At 44.1% G+C, this 18,041-nt stretch overlaps 1 protein-coding gene across 1 annotated transcript in view; it reads right to left on the bottom strand.

Moving 5' to 3' along the window:
* Positions 1-3,707: 3,707 nt before the first annotated feature.
* Positions 3,708-18,041, bottom strand: part of REC8 (REC8 meiotic recombination protein) — a 241,705-nt gene continuing 227,371 nt past the window's right edge. Inside the window, exons 16-19 of the mRNA XM_075828870.1 lie at positions 16,026-16,092; positions 14,065-14,172; positions 13,865-13,971; positions 3,708-4,043 (exon numbers count right to left, since the gene is read on the bottom strand). Coding sequence (XP_075684985.1) covers positions 3,952-4,043; positions 13,865-13,971; positions 14,065-14,172; positions 16,026-16,092 — 374 coding nt within the window. The 3' untranslated portion in view covers positions 3,708-3,951. The remainder of the gene's footprint in view (positions 4,044-13,864; positions 13,972-14,064; positions 14,173-16,025; positions 16,093-18,041) is intronic.

Genomic DNA, 18,041 nt, shown 5'->3' on the forward strand with positions numbered 1-18,041 from the left:
CAGAAAAGCTAGAATAGGCCCTCAATGTAAAGCAAATTGAATTAGCTTACATTGACCTTCCTTACTGCAGGCAGCTCATGAGTCATGATTTGACTGTGGACAGACCGTGACTCGTCAGCTGCCTGCGCCCAGCGTGAGTACGTCGCTCGGCGCAACAGCATTGTGTGCCCGAAGTGAGGGAGCGGGACTTGCGCTCAACAGGCAGCACGGCACCGAGCCACCAGTCACTAAAAAACAGACATACTACTGTGAGTAGAGAAAAGGTGTGACAAGTGCTGTAAAAAAAAAAAAGCACAGAGTTCCTAGAGACACTAGTGTTTCTAAAATCATAAAATGAATGACATTTATTTTATGATTTAAGAAACGCTATTTTTTCCAGGCACTGGCTTCTTAAATTTAAAAAGGCCTGAGTGGATCATGCCCCATATGGAGTTAAAGGGAGTTTCTCACAAACATGTATCCCAAATCCACAAGGTAGAGGATACATGTGTGATCGCTGGGGGTCTGGCCACTGGGACCCCCAGCGATGAGGAGAACGGGGAACCGAAAGTCCCTCGAAGTGCTCCATTAGAATGGAGCGCTAGTGCGCATGCTCGACCATTAATGGAGCGCTGGCTGAGCATGAGCTTAAATGTATATATATATATATATATATATATATATATATATATATATATATATATATGTTTTTTACTGGATATTGGTTATATGGGTATTTGTTAATATATTTCTTTGTGTGCAAATGTATTGTGCGGGTATTTATGGCGCGAAGGAGATGTGGATTGATGTCTGGTTTCTGTTGAATTATGTTCGTGATATGAATTTGTTTTATTTATGATAAATGATTCAGTTCAGTTACTTAACTTACTGAGTGTTTTTGGGTAACATTGTTTATGTGTAATGCGATACTCACTATTTCCTGACCGGGATTTATCCAGTTAAACTTCTTTTGCTTTGCTGATGCCTTTGACACGCATCGTTAATGTGCTTGACACGCAGCGATACGTGACTAGATGTCAGGGGGTGTGAATGGCCTGCTATACACCATAGGTTTAAGTTCTGTGCACTGTGATATTCACTACTCCCTGGCCGGGATTAATCCAGTTAAACTTTTTTGTTTTGCTGATGCCTTTGACACACATCGCTAATGTGCTTGACACGCAGCGATGCGTGTCATGATTTTTTAGACCAGATGTCAGGGGGTGTGAGTGGCCTGCGACCCTGATTGGCTTGACGCGCATCGCTAATGTGTTTGACACGCAGCGATGCGTGCCATGACTTTGATGATTGAACGTCAGGGGGTGTGAGCAGCTTGGTGCACACTATTGGTCTATGACTTTCCTCTAACACCGTATTTAAACTTGAGTCTTCAGAGTAGTTACTACACCTCCTGACGAAGGTTGCGAAACGCGCGTGGAGGTGCTTGGTGTCCAGGTGTCCTATCCCACCAGTATCATGTCCTCAACAGGTATTGTGTTCTATTTCTAACTGCCTATAGCTTGTCTCTGATTAGGTCTCCATTATCATAAGCATGGTTGCTATACTTTATTGATTGGAGGGGACCTGTCAGTCTGATACTCATACATATGATATAAGCTATTACTTACCTGGGATGTGAGTCTCTATTGGGAGGAATTATTTCTCTATATATAATTTTTGATATTGTATTTTGTGAACTGGTATACATTCTTTTAATTATATTTTATATGTCTATAGTATATACTTGGGAGGGGGGTTAATTTTGTATGTTTTGTATTTATTGATGTGTAATAAAGTAAAAATAAAAATATTTTGATATAATATTATTATGTCGAGATTTTTCTTTTCGGTTTAATATACATGGATTATGTGACATCTTGAATCTAATGAATTGGCTATGAGTATATATATATATATATATATATATATAGGTTATTATATTAAATTTAAAAAGGCCTGAGTGGATCATGCCCCATATGGAGTTAAAGGGAGTTTCTCACAAACATGTATCCCTAATCCACAAGGTAGAGGATACATGTGTGATCGCTGGGGGTCTGGCCACTGGGACCCCCAGCGATGAGGAGAACGGGGAACCGAAAGTCCCTCGAAGTGCTCCATTAGAATGGAGCGCTAGTGCGCATGCTCGACCATTAATGGAGCGCTGGCTGAGCATGAGCACCAGCTCTCCATTCTTATGTAGCACTTCAGTGGAATTTTGGTCCCCCGGTTTTCCTCATCGCTAGGTGCCCCAGTGGCTGGACCCCCAGCGATCACACATTTAACCCCTTATCCTGTGGATTAGGGATACATGTGTTTGTGGGGAAAACCCCTTTAATTTGTAATATATGATGTTTCAGATCCTTAACTGGTCACGTGCCGCTGCAGGCAATTGCTGGCCTTAGCGGTGATGCTGCCATGAACGGCACGTGACCGCTGAGGCCAGCGATTCACTGCAGCTATGGGGGTATTATACTGTATTGGGGCATCTGTGTGGGCATTATACTGTACTGGTGAAAATATGAGGGCATTATATTGTGTGGGGGCAGCTATGGGGTATTCTACTGTATGGGAGGAACTATGGGGGCATTAGTCCCACACAGTATTATACTGTGTCGGGGCAGCAATGGGGGCATTATATTGTGTGGAAGGCACTGGGGTATTATACAGTGTGGGGGGTCAGCTATAGGGGCATTATACTGTGTAGGGGGTTCTATGGGAGCATTGTACTGTGTGGGCTGAATGGGCAGGGTTAGAGGTGTGGCCTAATGGGAAAAATTTGGTATGCGCGCTGCTTCCATTGTCCCTCTTTACGAAACTGAAAAGTTGGGAGGTATGAGATGTAGCCAAGTTTATCTTGACTCTGATAACTTGCTGTGGCGTGATATAACAACAAAAGCCATTGAAAAAGTCAAGTTAAAGTTTCTTGCCACTGTGTATTTAATGCGTTAAGAGTCAAGATGAAGATGGCTACATCCGTATCATGCCCTCGTAGTGCCCCCTCACACAGTATCATGCCCCCATAGTGCCTCCCACACACAGTATGTAAAGCACCCTTATACTGCCTCCAAAAGATAATAAAATAAATACTCATCTAGCCCTGTTCCCACGACGAATAGAAGAGATCCCTCTTAGAGGTCTCTTCCGGTCTGTCCTGTGTGTGGCTTGGCGCAGAAAGGTGTCAAGATGTCACTGCTTCACACTTGTCTGCGCCAAGCTTCTTATGGCAGGCATCACAGGGTAAATTATGGAGCAGGGAGCTGATGGCTCCTTCCTTACTCATTGTATTCCCAGCACTGTGTCCCGTCGAGAATGGCGAGGCTCCCTGCTCCACCATAGTTTTCAACTGTATCCCCGTCCTGAGGATGCGGATACATTTGAAAAGGGTGCCGCTGCCAAAGGGGCCCAGTGAAAGTGCATCGTTTGCCCCATGGTTAAAGCAGCCCTGACAGTAGGTGCCCTAATGGGTTGGAACATTGTGCTATATAACCATACCTTTCCGATTTGGCCATGAACTTGCGTTTCCTGCATCCTAATATTACCTTAGTGGCTCAGTAGCGTTCACAGTTACACAGTACATAGGATAGATGTGTGCGCACACTTTAGTCTGTAAGTTCTTTGAAAACAGCTACAATAATCATTTCCTGAACCTGCTTCTGCCACAGCTAAATTCCTCATTTTGTAAGTTTTCATGTCTGTCTTGAATAACATCATTATTTTATAACTTAGTTACTTAAAGTCTTTTTTAATTAGAAGATCTGGTGAAGACATAGTAAATAGGAAAGGGGAAGAGTCTAAATTCAAGGCTGAAATAAACTGGACCATTCACACCATTATGTCAAATTGAAATGCAAGGCCATTTCTTTATTTTTGTTTAAAACTTTATAACTGTCCTATAAAAGAATGCATCATATAAACTAGTTCATATTAGATAAAGCATTAAAAAAAACTGAATCAGTTGATAAAACTGTATCCTCAGTCCTGTGAATAGTTTTTTCCTGGTGTGATGACTATTCGTCCATATGATTCGGTTTGCTCCAGGTGGATAACTTGCTGTGTGTGGAGCACTATGAAAAGAAAACTGCATATGTAATACTAGAGAATAATTATTCATAAATGTAATTTTAGCAGGTCCTGGCATTTTTCTTTACTAGACCCATTTATTAAAATTCCCATTTATGACAAAACAGCATATCTGTGAAACTCTGATGCTGTTATTAATTTACAAGACAAGACCATGGCAGGTAAACCTGCCAACTCACCAAGAATCAAGGCATAAGAATCCAATTAACTATAACTGACATCAAGGCAGGGCATACTTTGTCTGATATATATAATATATATTCAAAAAGTTAATTTATTTCAGTAATTCAATTCAAAAAGTGAAGCTCATATATTATATAGATTCATTACAGGGGGCGTGGCCTAGCGGTGAATGTGAGAGGACGTGTGTGACCGGAGCTCCTGCTGTACTCATCCTATAAGGTCCATATATCCCGTAAAATTCGGGGAAAATAGCTTCCCCAGGGTCTTACCAGAGGCTGGAGGTGGAGGAGCACGAGTACCCGGCCATAATGACGCGCTCCAAGAAGCAGAAGTCGCCGCCAGCGAGTCCCGGGTCCCGCGCTCAAAATGGCACCGAGGAGAAGGAAGGCCGCAATAGAGGCCTCCGGCAGGAAGTTGTGGAAAAGCTGGAGAGGTTCGCCCGCACGCCGAGAGCAGGGGGGGCGGCTGCACAGCAACGAAAGTCGGTTGGAGAACAGGCAGTTGGAGGCCCATCTTATGGATCCAGGTACTCTCCTTTGGCGGGGGACATGAGAAGTGAGGAGGAGGAGGAGGAGGAGGAGATGAGTGGCGCCATGCAGGATCAGCCAGGTGCTGGAGGGAAAAGTGGAGTGAGGAAGGAGGAACCCTCCCTAAAGGACATTTTGGCAGCGGTGAAGCAAAATTCTATGGTCCTTAATACCTTAGCATGCCAGATGGGTGGATTGAAGGAGGACATTTTGCTGCTCAGGAATGATTTGCAGAAAGTTGCGGAACGCACCACTGCCGTGGAAGGGAGAGTCTCAGACATGGAGGATGCGATTCCTCACATAAAGCAGGATGTGCAGGCACACTCGCAGGCAGTGGCGACATTGCTGGCTAAGACAGACGATATGGAAAATCGGCTGAGACGGAATAACGTGCACCTTGTGGGGGTTCCGGAGAGAGTGGAGGGAACGAATCCGGATGACTTCTTTGAAAAGTGGCTGATAGACACATTTGGCAGAGAGGAATTGACCCCTTTATTTGCGGTGGAGAGAGCGCACAGGGTGCCGACCAGACCTGGCCCTCCGGGAAGGCCGCCGAGACCAGTGCTGATAAAGATTCTACATTATAAAGATAGAGACAAGATCCTGAGGAAAGCTAGAGAACGTCAAGACATCTCCTTTAATGGGGTGAAAGTGTCCTTCTTCCCGGATTTCTCTATGGAAGTACAACGGAAAAGATCACAGTTTATGGATATAAAGAGACGCCTAAGGGCGTTACAAGTGCAATATTCCATGATGTATCCTGCCCGTCTGAGAGTGGTGGCGCTGGGCACAACTTCCTTTTTCGAGACACCGAGGGAAGCGGTTAGATGGTTGGATACCCATGAAAGTCAGCTGAGACCGGCAGAGGGACGGCGTTGATCCGGAACAGACCGGCTGACAAAAGGAGGCTGGGGTTGCAGGACTGAACCAGGTGTCGTAAAAAGTTGCAAGATATGGCATTGAGGGTTCCTGGTCATGTTTGGACTTGGAGAAGGAGGGCATAGTTGCGGTGAACGCGGAAGACCGGAAGAGGAGGAATGTGTTTATGGACATTGAGGGGTACCGTTATGTTGAAGGGATGGTAGTTTATTTGCAAGAAAATGGCAGCGGGAGGGATGGTCAGTTAAGCGGGAAGAGTGCATAACGAGTTATGGTATTGTTGAATGTACGGTGGGCGGAGTTGACCTGCCGACGCTTGTTATGGGTAATGGCAGATACGTTCTGTCGCCCCAACCCTTGGAAAGGGGTAGGTTTACGGGGGAGGTTGCAGGGGGGGAGGGGCGGGAGGGAAAGAAGACCCAGCCGGTCAGATATGTACAATTACGAGAACAGGAAAGGATGTGTTGGGATATGTTGAGGGATGATGGGATCACTTAATTGTTTGTCCTGGAATGTAAGGGGCCTGCGGGAAGCCAGGAAAAGACAGGCGGTATTTGATTTTATTAGGAAACAGGAGTCGAGGGTGATAGGATTGCAGGAGACGCATATGACTAGGGATTCAGTTTCCATGTTGCATAGGGCCTGGGTAGGCCATAGTTTTCATTCTTACCATACTACATATTCAAGGGGGGTGAGTCTTCTCATACATAGGGCAGTGCCATTTATATGTCACGACTCCTTCCAGGATGGGGAGGGGCGGTATGTGGGGGTGCACTGTACGATGTATCATTGGACTTGTGTGTTGGTGGTGTTGTATGTCCCCCCTCCATTTTCTAGTGGATGTATCAAGAAAGTGGTGGAGGAACTGGCTAGATACCCGGAGGTGCCGTTACTAGTGATGGGGGATTTTAACGCAGTATTGAATACCAATATGGATAAATTCGGCATGACAGGGGGAGGTTTAACAGCGTTTGGCCATCTTGTTGCTGAAATGGGTTGGCGGGACATATGGAGGGATAAACATCCAAATAGCTATCAGTATTCTTGTGCGTCCTCCACATATCAGTCTTTATCCAGGATAGACCTAATCTTGTGTTCTCCGGCAGCGGTACCATTTGTAGCCCAGATAGAATACTTGCAAAGAGCGTTATCAGATCATTCTCCTTTGGTAATGAAGGTAGAGACGGAGGGGAGGACAGGGCGGGGGCAAGGGTGCTGGAAACTCAATGCCTTTTGGCTGAAGCTGATAGATAATAAACAAATTTTAGACCTCATAAAGGAATACTTTCAGTTCAACTCGGGAACGGTACCGCAAGAGATACTGTGGGACGCGATGAAGGCGTGGCTGAGAGGGGTGTTCATCCAGCACATTTCGGCAGTAAAAACACGGTCTAGACAATTAGGGGAAGCGCTGTTGGAAAGGGTAACGGAGACAGAAAGGCTACATATAGTAGATAGCACACCAGACACACTGAAGCATTGGGTGGAGGCGCAGAGGTTGTTAAAACAGCATCAGTTGGAGAGGGCAGATAACAAAAGGATGTTTTTAAAACGCCAATATTATGAGGAGGGGGAAACTACTGGACGGTTGTTGGCAAGGATGGCGCAGGCTCAGAGGGAGAATAACTACATACACACTATTAAGGGGGAGGGGGGGAAGTTGGAGACGGATACAGGACAGATTTTGAAAGTTTTTCAGCAGTTTTACTCAGATTTGTATGCCTCTAGGGCAGAGCACACACCTCAGCAGCTGGAAGAGTATATAGGGGAGATAGAACTTCCCAGGTTGGGAGGGGAGGAGAGAGGGAAATTGGAGGAGCCCATATCTCTGGAGGAACTCCAGGCGGCTATAGGGATACTGGCCAGTGAAAAGGCGCCGGGGCCGGATGGTCTTCCGGTGGAAGTTTTTAAGGAATATGGGGAGGAGCTAGCACCGCAGTTATTGGCCACTCTTTTAGATAGCTTTGATAGGGGGAGGCTTCCGGAAACAATGTATGAAGCGACAATAGTAGTTCTGCCTAAAGAGGGGAAGGATCCCCAGCTCCCGGGCTCTTATAGACCAGTTTCCCTACTAACGGCGGATATTAAAATCATGGCGAAAGTATTGGCGCTTAGACTAGCTAAAGTAGTGGCTGGGGTGGTACATGGAGATCAGGCCGGTTTTATGCCATCCAAATCGACGGCGGTGAATCTGAGACGGCTGTTCTTAAATTTACAAGTTCTGCCGGATAATCGTGGGGGGAGAGCCATTATGTCTTTAGATGCGGCTAAAGCATTCGATTGCGTGGAGTGGAAATATTTGTGGTCAGTTCTGGAGAAAATGGGATTTGGCCCTAATTATATAAAATGGGTAAAGTTGTTGTATGTAGCCCCGACAGCAAAGATAAGGGTGAATGGGGTGCTATCGGATCGGTTTGCGCTGGAACGGGGAACGCGTCAGGGATGTCCATTATCTCCATTGTTGTTTGCGTTGGCGGTAGAACCCTTGGCGTGCGCAGTGAGACAACATGAACATATTCAGGGGTTGAGATATGGGGGGGTGGAGGAAAGAATTGCATTATACGCAGACGATATGTTGTTATTTATGGCAGACACCGAGCGCACACTACCGTTAGTGATGGCTCTAATTAAGCGGTTTGGGAAATATTCAGGACTACTCATTAATTGGTCAAAATCGGCTTTAATGCTCATGGACCCGGGGGTTATCCAGAATGGGGAAGAGGAGGTGGAGGTACCTGTGGTCACGGAGTTTAAGTATTTGGGGGTTAGGGTGACGGCGAAAGCACAGGATTATATGTCCCTGAATGTAATGCCACTGTTAACAACGATAAAAGCCAAAGTAGAGGCGTGGAATAAGTTACCGCTATCGGCTCTGGGTAGGACGAATCTGATTAAAATGATCCTTATGCCCCAGGTGCTGTATGTCCTACATAACTCCCCGGTATGGATTCCCAAATATTGGTTCAGGAGATTGCATAACCTTTTTAGGGACCTAGTATGGAAGAAGGGGGTACCTAGGATTAAACTGGAGAAATTACAGCTGCCAAAGGAGGAGGGGGGCCTGGCGGTGCCCAATGCTTGGGTGTATTATTTAGCTGCCCAATGTCAACATTTTTGGGGGTGGGAGCAGGAAGAGACATGGGGGTCCAGTGCGCGCATCCTATCATATTTGGGGGGGGGGGAGAACCCGTTGGCAGGACTGGAAGCGCACAGCTATAAACAGATGGCGAGTACCAGACCCACTCTGCTGCTCATACACAAGGTGTGGTGGCAGTGCAAGCAATTGCTGGGGATAGGAGAGTGCACTAAATATACACCACTCTGGAGGAATGCTTATATGGGGGAATTGGGTAAATTGGAAGGGATGCAGGGGTGGGAGCAGCAAGGCATAATACGATTGAGCCAGTTGTACGAGGGAGACATACTTAAATCTTTTCAGCAAATGAGGGAGGAGTTTCAACTGGACTCCCGCATGTTCTATCAGTACCTGCAGATTCGGCACGCTGTGCAGACACAAGCGGCCAGTGTAGACATGACAATACATGCCGCGGGGGTGTTGGAGCATATTGCAAAAGCAGTTACATCAAAAGGATTAATATCATTGGTTTATCGCAGGTTATTGGTGGAACATCTGGGGGACCCTATGGCAACAGTGAAAGCTGTATGGGAGAGGGATGTGGGTCCTATTACAACAGACCACTGGGAGGCGGTATTGGCAGCAACATGTACCTTGTCCATTAATGTAGCACAACGAAGATCGCAGTTGTTTCTGATACATAGGGTGTATAGGACCCCGTGGGTGCTGAAACAAATGGGATTAAGAGCGGATGCCAAGTGCCCTAGGTGCCCGGAGGAAAAAGCAGACATCCTTCATATGTTCTGGACATGCGGGAGATTGGGGAGTCTGTGGACGGAAATATCGGAGCTAGTGGGGAGAGTGTTTGAGGTACAGATTCCATGGGATCCTGTGGTAATGCTGCTAGGGTATGTTGGAGATTTGGGGGGGGATAGGATGTCAGGGTTGGCAATTGCTAAAATACTGTATCAAGTGAGGAAAGGAATAGCAAAGCACTGGCTGGATGCGGAGCCGCCATCAAAACAAGAAATCATAGGGGCACTGAACTCACAGGTTCTGATGGAATATAGGATATACTCCAAGAGGGGGTCCAAGGTCAAGTTTGAAAAACAATGGGCTAGGTGGATTGATCAATCTGGGTATGCTTCTGCGGAGCTAATGACAATAAGGCAACAAGTTCAGGTATAGGGCCACTGACGGGGGGGGGGTACATACGGAGAGCAGGAGTAAGATAGGGAAGGGAAAAGGGGAAGAGAAGGAGAGAGGATTGGAAAAGTGGTACTGAGAAGACCGGCTGGGGGGATACAAGGGGGAGTTGGGGGGAAGGGAATGGTTGGTTGGATGTAAATAATTGGGTCTGCTGAAATTTGCTTATACACTGTATGAGAACGTACAATGACCTGTAATAATGTGAAGTTTGTTGAATAAAATTGAACTGATTAAAAAAAAAGATTCATTACACACAGAGTGATCTATTTCCAGCATTTTTTTATTTTAATGTTGATGAATATGGCTACAGTTAATGAAAACCCAAAATTTAGTGTCTCAGAAAATAAGAATATTATATAAGCCCAATTTCAAAAATGATTTTTAATACTGCAATGTTGGCCCACTGAAAAGTATGTACAGTATATGCCCTCAATACTTGGCTGGGGCTCCTTTTGCATGAATTACTGCATCAATGTGGCATGGCATGGGGGCGATCAGCCTGTGGCACTGCTGAGGTGGTATGGAGGCCCAGGTTGTATGATAGCGGCCTTGAGCTCGTCTGCATTGACCGTAGTTTGAGCTTGAGCTCGTCTGCGTTGACCAGGTCTGGTGTCTCTCATCTTCCTCTTGACATTACTGGTATTGGTACTTTTTGACTCTGTGTTATATCAAGTCCAGAGTCAATGCAGCCGGAAATTTTCGAGCACTTCACGCTTCCCTCTGCTGACAAGCTTTATTGAGATGCCGATTTCATTTTCCAGCAGGACTTGGAACCTGCCCACACTGCCAAATGTACCAATACCTGGTTTAATAACCACAGTATCACTGCGCTTGATTGGCCAGCAAACTCGCCTGACCTAAACCCCATAGAGGATCTATGGGGTATTGTCAAGAGGAAGATGAGAGACACCAGACCCTGAAGGCCGCTATCAAAGCAACCTGGGCTTCCATAACACCTATATATATGTATGTATATATGTGTGTATATATGTATGTATGTGCATATGTGTATATATATGTGTGTGTATATATATATATATACACTACCGTTCAAAAGTTTAGGGTCACTTAGAAATGTCCTTATTTTTGAAAGAAAAGCACAGTTTTTTTCAATGAAGATAGCATTAAATTAATCAAAAATACACTCTATACATTGTTAATGTGCTAAATGACTATTCTAGCTGCAAACGTCTGGTTTTTACTGCAATATCTACATAGGTGTATAGAGGCCCATTTCCAGCAACCACCACTCCAGTGTTCTAATGGTACATTGTGTTTGCTAACTGTGTTAGAAGGCTAATGGATGATTAGAAAACACTTGAAAACCCTTGTGCAATTATGTTAGCACCACTGTAAACAGTTTTGCTGTTTAGAGGAGCTATAAAACTGACCTTCCTTTGAGCTAGTTGAGAATCTGGAGCACTACATTTGTGGGTTCGATTAAACTCTCACAATGGCTAGAAAAAGAGAGCTTTCATGTGAAACTCGACAGTCTATTCTTGTTCTTAGAAATGAAGGCTATTCCGTGCGAGAAATTGCCAAGAAACTGAAGATTTCCTACAACGGTGTGTACTACTCCCTTCAGAGGACAGCACAAACAGGCTCTAACCATAGTAGAAAGAGAAGTGGGAGGCCCCGCTTCACAACTGAGCAACAAGACAAGTACATTAGAGTCTCTAGTTTGAGAAATAGACGCCTCACAGGTCCTCAACTGGCAGCTTCATTAAATAGTACCCGCAAAACGCCAGTGTCAACGTCTACAGTGAAGAGGCGACTCCGGGATGCTGGCCTTCAGGGCAGAGTGGCAAAGAAAAAGCCATATCTGAGACTGGCTAATAAAAGGAAAAGATTAATATGGGCAAAAGCACACAGACATTGGAAAGAGGAAGATTGGAAAAAAGTGTTATGGACAGACGAATCGAAGTTTGAGGTGTTTGGATCACACAGAAGAACATTTGTGAGACGCAGAACAACTGAAAAGATGCTGGAAGAGTGCCTGACGCCATCTGTCAAGCATGGTGGAGGTAATGTGATGGTCTGGGGTTGCTTTGGTGCTGGTAAAGTGGAAGATTTGTACAAGGTAAAAGGGATTTTGAATAAGGAAGGCTATCACTCCATTTTGCAACACCATGCCATACCCTGTGGACAGCGCTTGATTGGAGCCAATTTCATCCTACAACAGGACAATGACCCAAAGCACATCTCCAAATTATGCAAGAACTATTTAGGGAAGAAGCAGGCAGCTGGTATTCTATCTGTAATGGAGTGGCCAGCGCAGTCACCAGATCTCAACCCCATAGAGCTGTTGTGGGAGCAGCTTGACCGTATGGTACGCAAGTAGTGCCCATCAAGCCAATCCAACTTGTGGGAGGGGCTTCTGGAAGCATGGGGTGAAATTTCTCCCGATTTACCTCAGCAAATTAACAGCTAGAATGCCAAAGGTCTGCAATGCTGTAATTGCTGTAAATGGAGCATTCTTTGACGAAAGCAAAGTTTGAAGGAGAAAATTATTATTTCAAATAAAAATCATTATTTCTAACCTTGTCAATGTCTTGACTATATTTTCTAGTCATTTTGCAACTCATTTGATGATAAATATAAGTGTGAGTTTTCAATCGAAAACACGAAATTGTCTGGGTGACCCCAAACTTTTGAACGGTAGTGTATATATACACACATAAATATATATATACTCCTCAACATTGAAATTGCAACACCAAGGATAGCAGGTGTCATGAAGATCTTCAAATTATCACATTTTCAAGCACCTAGCCCCAGTCTGTGGCATGAGAGGGGCCTAAAAGCCAGATTAAAATCAAAGTGGTGTGGGATGATTGTGCGATGCCTCCTGTTCGTTGACGTGCCAGTTATCGCCACTTGTTGTAAACTGAGAGGGACAAAATACTTGAACTGAGAGACTACGCTTCTAGGCCGAGATGTCAGCCCTGCTCAACGTTGTGTGTCCCGGAGGTTGTGAGAACAACGACGAACGGGAATGACAAGTGGTGTACGGAGGCGGACCTCTACACGGACGGATCGTGTGATTGGAAGAATGGTGTGTAGTGATTCATTCTGTACTGCAAGTAAATTTGGACATCACATCCCAAACCTAGGGCGGCAACCGATGTCGACATTAACCATCAGAAGGCGTTTGCACGACATTGGTCTACAAGCCAGATGTCCAGCTACAGGTGTTCCATTGACCACACGCCACCGCTCTCAAAGGATATCATGGTGCACAGCAAGACGGCAATGGAGGCTGTAATGGAGGTCTATCCTCTTCAACGATAAGTCCTACTTTTGTCTTGGACCTAATGATAGCCGGAGATTGGTCTGGAGACCATGTGGGCAACGCCATGAAAGAACCCTTCACAAGTGAACATCCACAGGTCTGCGATTATGGTGTGGGGTGGCATAATATAAGTTAGCCGGACCCCTCTAGTCTTCATTTCAGGTACATTAACAGCTCGGCGTTACATTGATTTGGTAGTGTAATCCACGTTACGGCCATTTCTCCAAAGTGTCCCAGAAGCCGTTTTTCAACAGGACAACGCCAGGCCGCATGTTGCTCATTCTACTGTGAGCAGCCTGCGTGGCTTAAACATGCTACCATGGCCTGAAGCGTCTCCGGACTTATTTCCTATTGAGCACATATGGGACGTCATTGGTCGGCAATTGCAAAGGGAGCTGCTAGCAGCAAATCTTGTCTGTGTATTTTTGTGCATGGCGCTCATACTCGATACTGAATAAATCTAGATGTTTCGAATATTTTGTTTCTATTTTTAAATTTTTTTGTATATCAATAACATGCCTATCGATCTTGTGAATTCCTCAATTTCAAAACTTTTCTTTCTTGGTGTTGCCATTTCAATGTTGAGTATATAAAGTATAAACCATAAGTTAAAGCATTACCGCATTTTTAAAAACTCACCAAGACAGCTGAAAAAGAATCTGGATAACGACAAACGAGAACGAGAATGAGGTGTAAGGCTAAGGAACTCCGAATACCCATTGCTGTTAATATCAGAGTGTAATTTCCTAATGAGAAATGACAAAATTAGACACATTACCACAAAGGAGTTGAATGACAGACTTTGAAACCAGGAAGGAGGCACGTGCAATGTTTGACACCTTTGCATATCACTCAGTAATACTTCTTCGGTTTCAGGTAGCTCGACAATAACTTCTGGCATCCCAGAGACCATTGATAGAAGTGTGTCTTCTTGACCAGACAGTGATCTGAAAGACCGCAACACAGAAGACAATGATGTACTAAAAAGGTGGACATCAGCTTATTTCTGCTAAAGAAAATGTAATCATAAACTTCAAGGGATTAAGTAGAATGGAATATGGTTCACATTATTATACAGTGGCCTTAACAAATACTACACATAATGCATTCACTTATAGTGCATGGAGTAAATGGGTAATCTCATTAAAGTGAAATGTACATAAATAGTTCATTGAGTGTTCCTCTGGCTATATTACTCTTACTTACAGATGCATGACAGTGGCCGGTGATGGCTCATGAGCGGTTGGCTACCTCGCCTATGCTATACTGTGTTTGATGGTTTTTTTAATGGCTATCTTATGTCAATTTGTTTTTTGATGCTATCTTTTTTGTACTACCTTTTGTGATGATGTATTGATTATGTATTCACCTGAAAACAGGGATGGGAGGTGGGGAGGATGAAATTGGTTTGGGGATTTTCATTTGTATTTTTATGTATTTATGTGTTTGTACTTTTTATGTATGTCTTTAGATCAATAAAAATTATTTGAATTTAAAAGAAAAAAAAAAGTGAAATGTACATACAGTATGCAGAAAGTGATAGGGAACAGGGTCAGTTTGTTTACAGTAATCAAATAAAACAAAAAAAACCCATACAAATGTAGGCCGGGTTCACACTCTGGATTTTCCGCAATGGCTTTCACTGTGAAAAATCTGCAGCGTATTACAGTATTAGCAAAGTGTATGAGATTTGAACAAATCCCATCCATACGCTGCGTAAAAAATCCCCCCCCAAAAAAACGTTCATTAATTGACCTTCATGTGCGTCTTTTTGATCAGCAGCATGTCAATTTATGTTGCGGAATCGCTGCTTTTCTGTTGCAGGTTTTCCCCATTGAGTTCAATGGGAAAATAAAAACTGCAGCAAATAGCAGATGTTGTGATTTTTGTGGTGGAAAAGCTGAGATTTCACCGCAAAATTCACAATTCAGAAAAACAAATGTCATACTTACCCAGAACTCTCTGCTCCTGCATCTAGCCCCGCGTCCAGGGATGATATATCATTCCATGTGACGGTTGTAGCGGCCACATGGGATGAGACATCATTCCAGGAGACCGGGTTGCAGGACGTCAGAGAGATGTGTTGCCATTGCTATGGGTTTAGCTTTGTTTTTTTTACCTACTATTTTCCGCAGTGGACATTCCGGCCGAAAAACTGCAGCACAATGTGGTGCGTTTTTTTGGTCGAAATTCTCTGCGACGTCCAGGGGGGATACGCTATGTGCTTTTACGCAGCGTATCTGCCCTCTGTGTACATACCCGTAAGGATTAATGACAGAAGCCTAAAAAGTTCACAAAAGTCCCTCCAAGTGCTCTAACGTACAGTCTGAAGGCAAACAACATACATTTGCACCACATTTATTAACTGTTTTAGACCTTTTTGAGCCTCATCCGACAAGCGGTGGCTTAGGCGAGAAAGGGCATAACATAAATGGGCCGACTTGCGCCAAGATTTTGGCACAAAAACTGGCGTAAACTAAGCTAACCAAGAGGTGGTATAAGGAAGAGAAATATCTTGTAAGATGTGCTAAATCTAGCATACAGCGTGAACCACAGTGAAAAATTTGGTGCATCTTTAGACTGCGTCGTCTAAGTTTACACTATCAAAATCTTAAAATTCCATTAGTAAATCGCCCCATTATGTCTTATCTCATGTTATATATTATCCTGGATAAGAACCATTTATCATTTAGTCAGAGAAATGCCTTCTTTCTTGTGAAAGGCAAAGAGGTTCTTTGATATGTCTACCAATAGCATGAATATCGTATAAACTGACAATCAATTTACAGTTCTTGCTTACCTTCTCTCTTCAGGTGTCAACAAAATAGGTCGAGACCTTTCCTCCTCAGACACTTCCAGAGAGACTTCTGAAGAGCAAAACATTTATATTTTAATCCCATAGTTGGTAGAATATATACAGTTGCAAAAAAAAAAAAAGTAAGTGAACCCTTTGGAATTACCTGGATTTCTGCATTGACTACTAATAAAATGTGGTCTGATTGTAATCTAAGTCACAATTATAGACGAACAATCTAACTTAACTAATACACACAAATGGTTGTACCGTTCGTCTTTTATTGAGCACATTGAGTGAACACTTTTTCTCCCTGTGCTGTAAGTGTACTTCTATGTTAATGACTTCTCCAAGAGCTAATTGGCAGAAAGTGTTTAAAGAGGCTCTGTCACCAGATTTAGCAACCCCTATCTGCTATTGCAGCAGATCGGCGCTGCAATGTAGATTACAGTAACGTTTTTATTTTTAAAAAACGAGCATTTTTGGCCAAGTTATGACCATTTTTGTATTTATGCAAATGAGGCTTGCAAAAGTACAACTGGGCGTGTATTATGTGCGTACATCGGGGCGTTTTTACTTCTTTTACTAGCTGGGCGTTCTGACAAGAAGTATCATCCACTTCTCTTCAGAACGCCCAGCTTCTGGCAGATCACGCTGTGACGTCACTCACAGGTCCTGCATCGTGTCAGACGAGCGAGGACACATCGGCACCAGAGGCTACAGTTGATTCTGCAGCAGCATCAGCGTTTGCAGGTAAGTCGCTACATCGACTTACCTGCAAACGCTGATGCTGCTGCAGAATCAACTGTAGCCTCTGGTGCCGATGTGGCCGACACGATGCAGGACCTGTGAGTGACGACACAGCGTGATCTCTCGAGAACACGGCTGTGTCTGCACTGCCAGAAGCTGGGCGTTCTGAAGAGAAGTGGATGATACTTCTCGTCAGAACGCCCAGCTAGTAAAAGTAGTAAAAACGCCCCGATGTACGCACATAATACACGCCCACTTGGATTTTTACTTTAAACACGCCCACTTGGACTTTTGCAAGCCTCATTTGCATAAATACAAAAATGGTCATAACTTGGCCAAAAATGCTCGTTTTTTAAAAATAAAAACGTTACTGTAATCTACATTGCAGCGCCTATCTGCTGCAATAGCAGATAGGGGTTGCAAAATCTGGTGACAGAGCCTCTTTAAGTTAAGGACATGATATTGGAAGTGTTGGTTTCACAGGTGATTTGCATATTAAATAAGGACACACACAGCCTGGTTACTGACCAATCTGTTCCTCTCATGAAAGACTGGTTAGTTTGAACCATGCCTAAAGGCAAAAAGCTTTCAGAAGACGCGTTATAGAGACGCATGAAGCTAGAAGAGGCTACAGAAACAATCCCCGGCTAGACAAATTGCTTACAAATGGAGAAAATTGCTACCCTCCCTAGGAGCGGATGTCCTGATAAGATCACTCCAAGAGCACAACAGGCAATCTTAAAAGAGGTAAGAAAGTACCCAGGGGTAAAAGCAAAAGACCTACTAAAGACTCTACAAACTGCAAAAAACTCTGTTCATGTGTGCACTATTAGAAAAACACTGAACAAGAATGGAGTTCAATGAAGGACACCACTAAGGGAGCCACTGCTGTCCAAAAACAACATTGCGGACCATGTCAACTTTGCCTAGGACCATCTGGATGTTACACAATGCTTTTGGAAAAATGTTCCATTAACAGATGAGACAAAATGTGAACTTTTTAGCACAAATGCACAATGCTGTGTTTGGTGGAAAAAGAACACTGCACATCCACACCAAAACCTCATCCCAACTGCGAAGCATGGTGGAGGGAGCATTTTGGTTTGGATGCCTTGCGATTATTGAGGGAAGAATGAATGCAAAGGTGTATCAAAACATTTTATAGGTGAATGTAAAGGCAGCAGTCCATGACCTCAAGTTGGAGAGAGATTGCGTGATGCAACAAGACAATGACCCAAAGCACACAAGTAAATCAACTAAAGATGATTTGGG

This window comes from Rhinoderma darwinii, chromosome 1 (genome assembly GCF_050947455.1).
Source record: "Rhinoderma darwinii isolate aRhiDar2 chromosome 1, aRhiDar2.hap1, whole genome shotgun sequence".
NCBI lineage: Eukaryota > Metazoa > Chordata > Amphibia > Anura > Rhinodermatidae > Rhinoderma > Rhinoderma darwinii.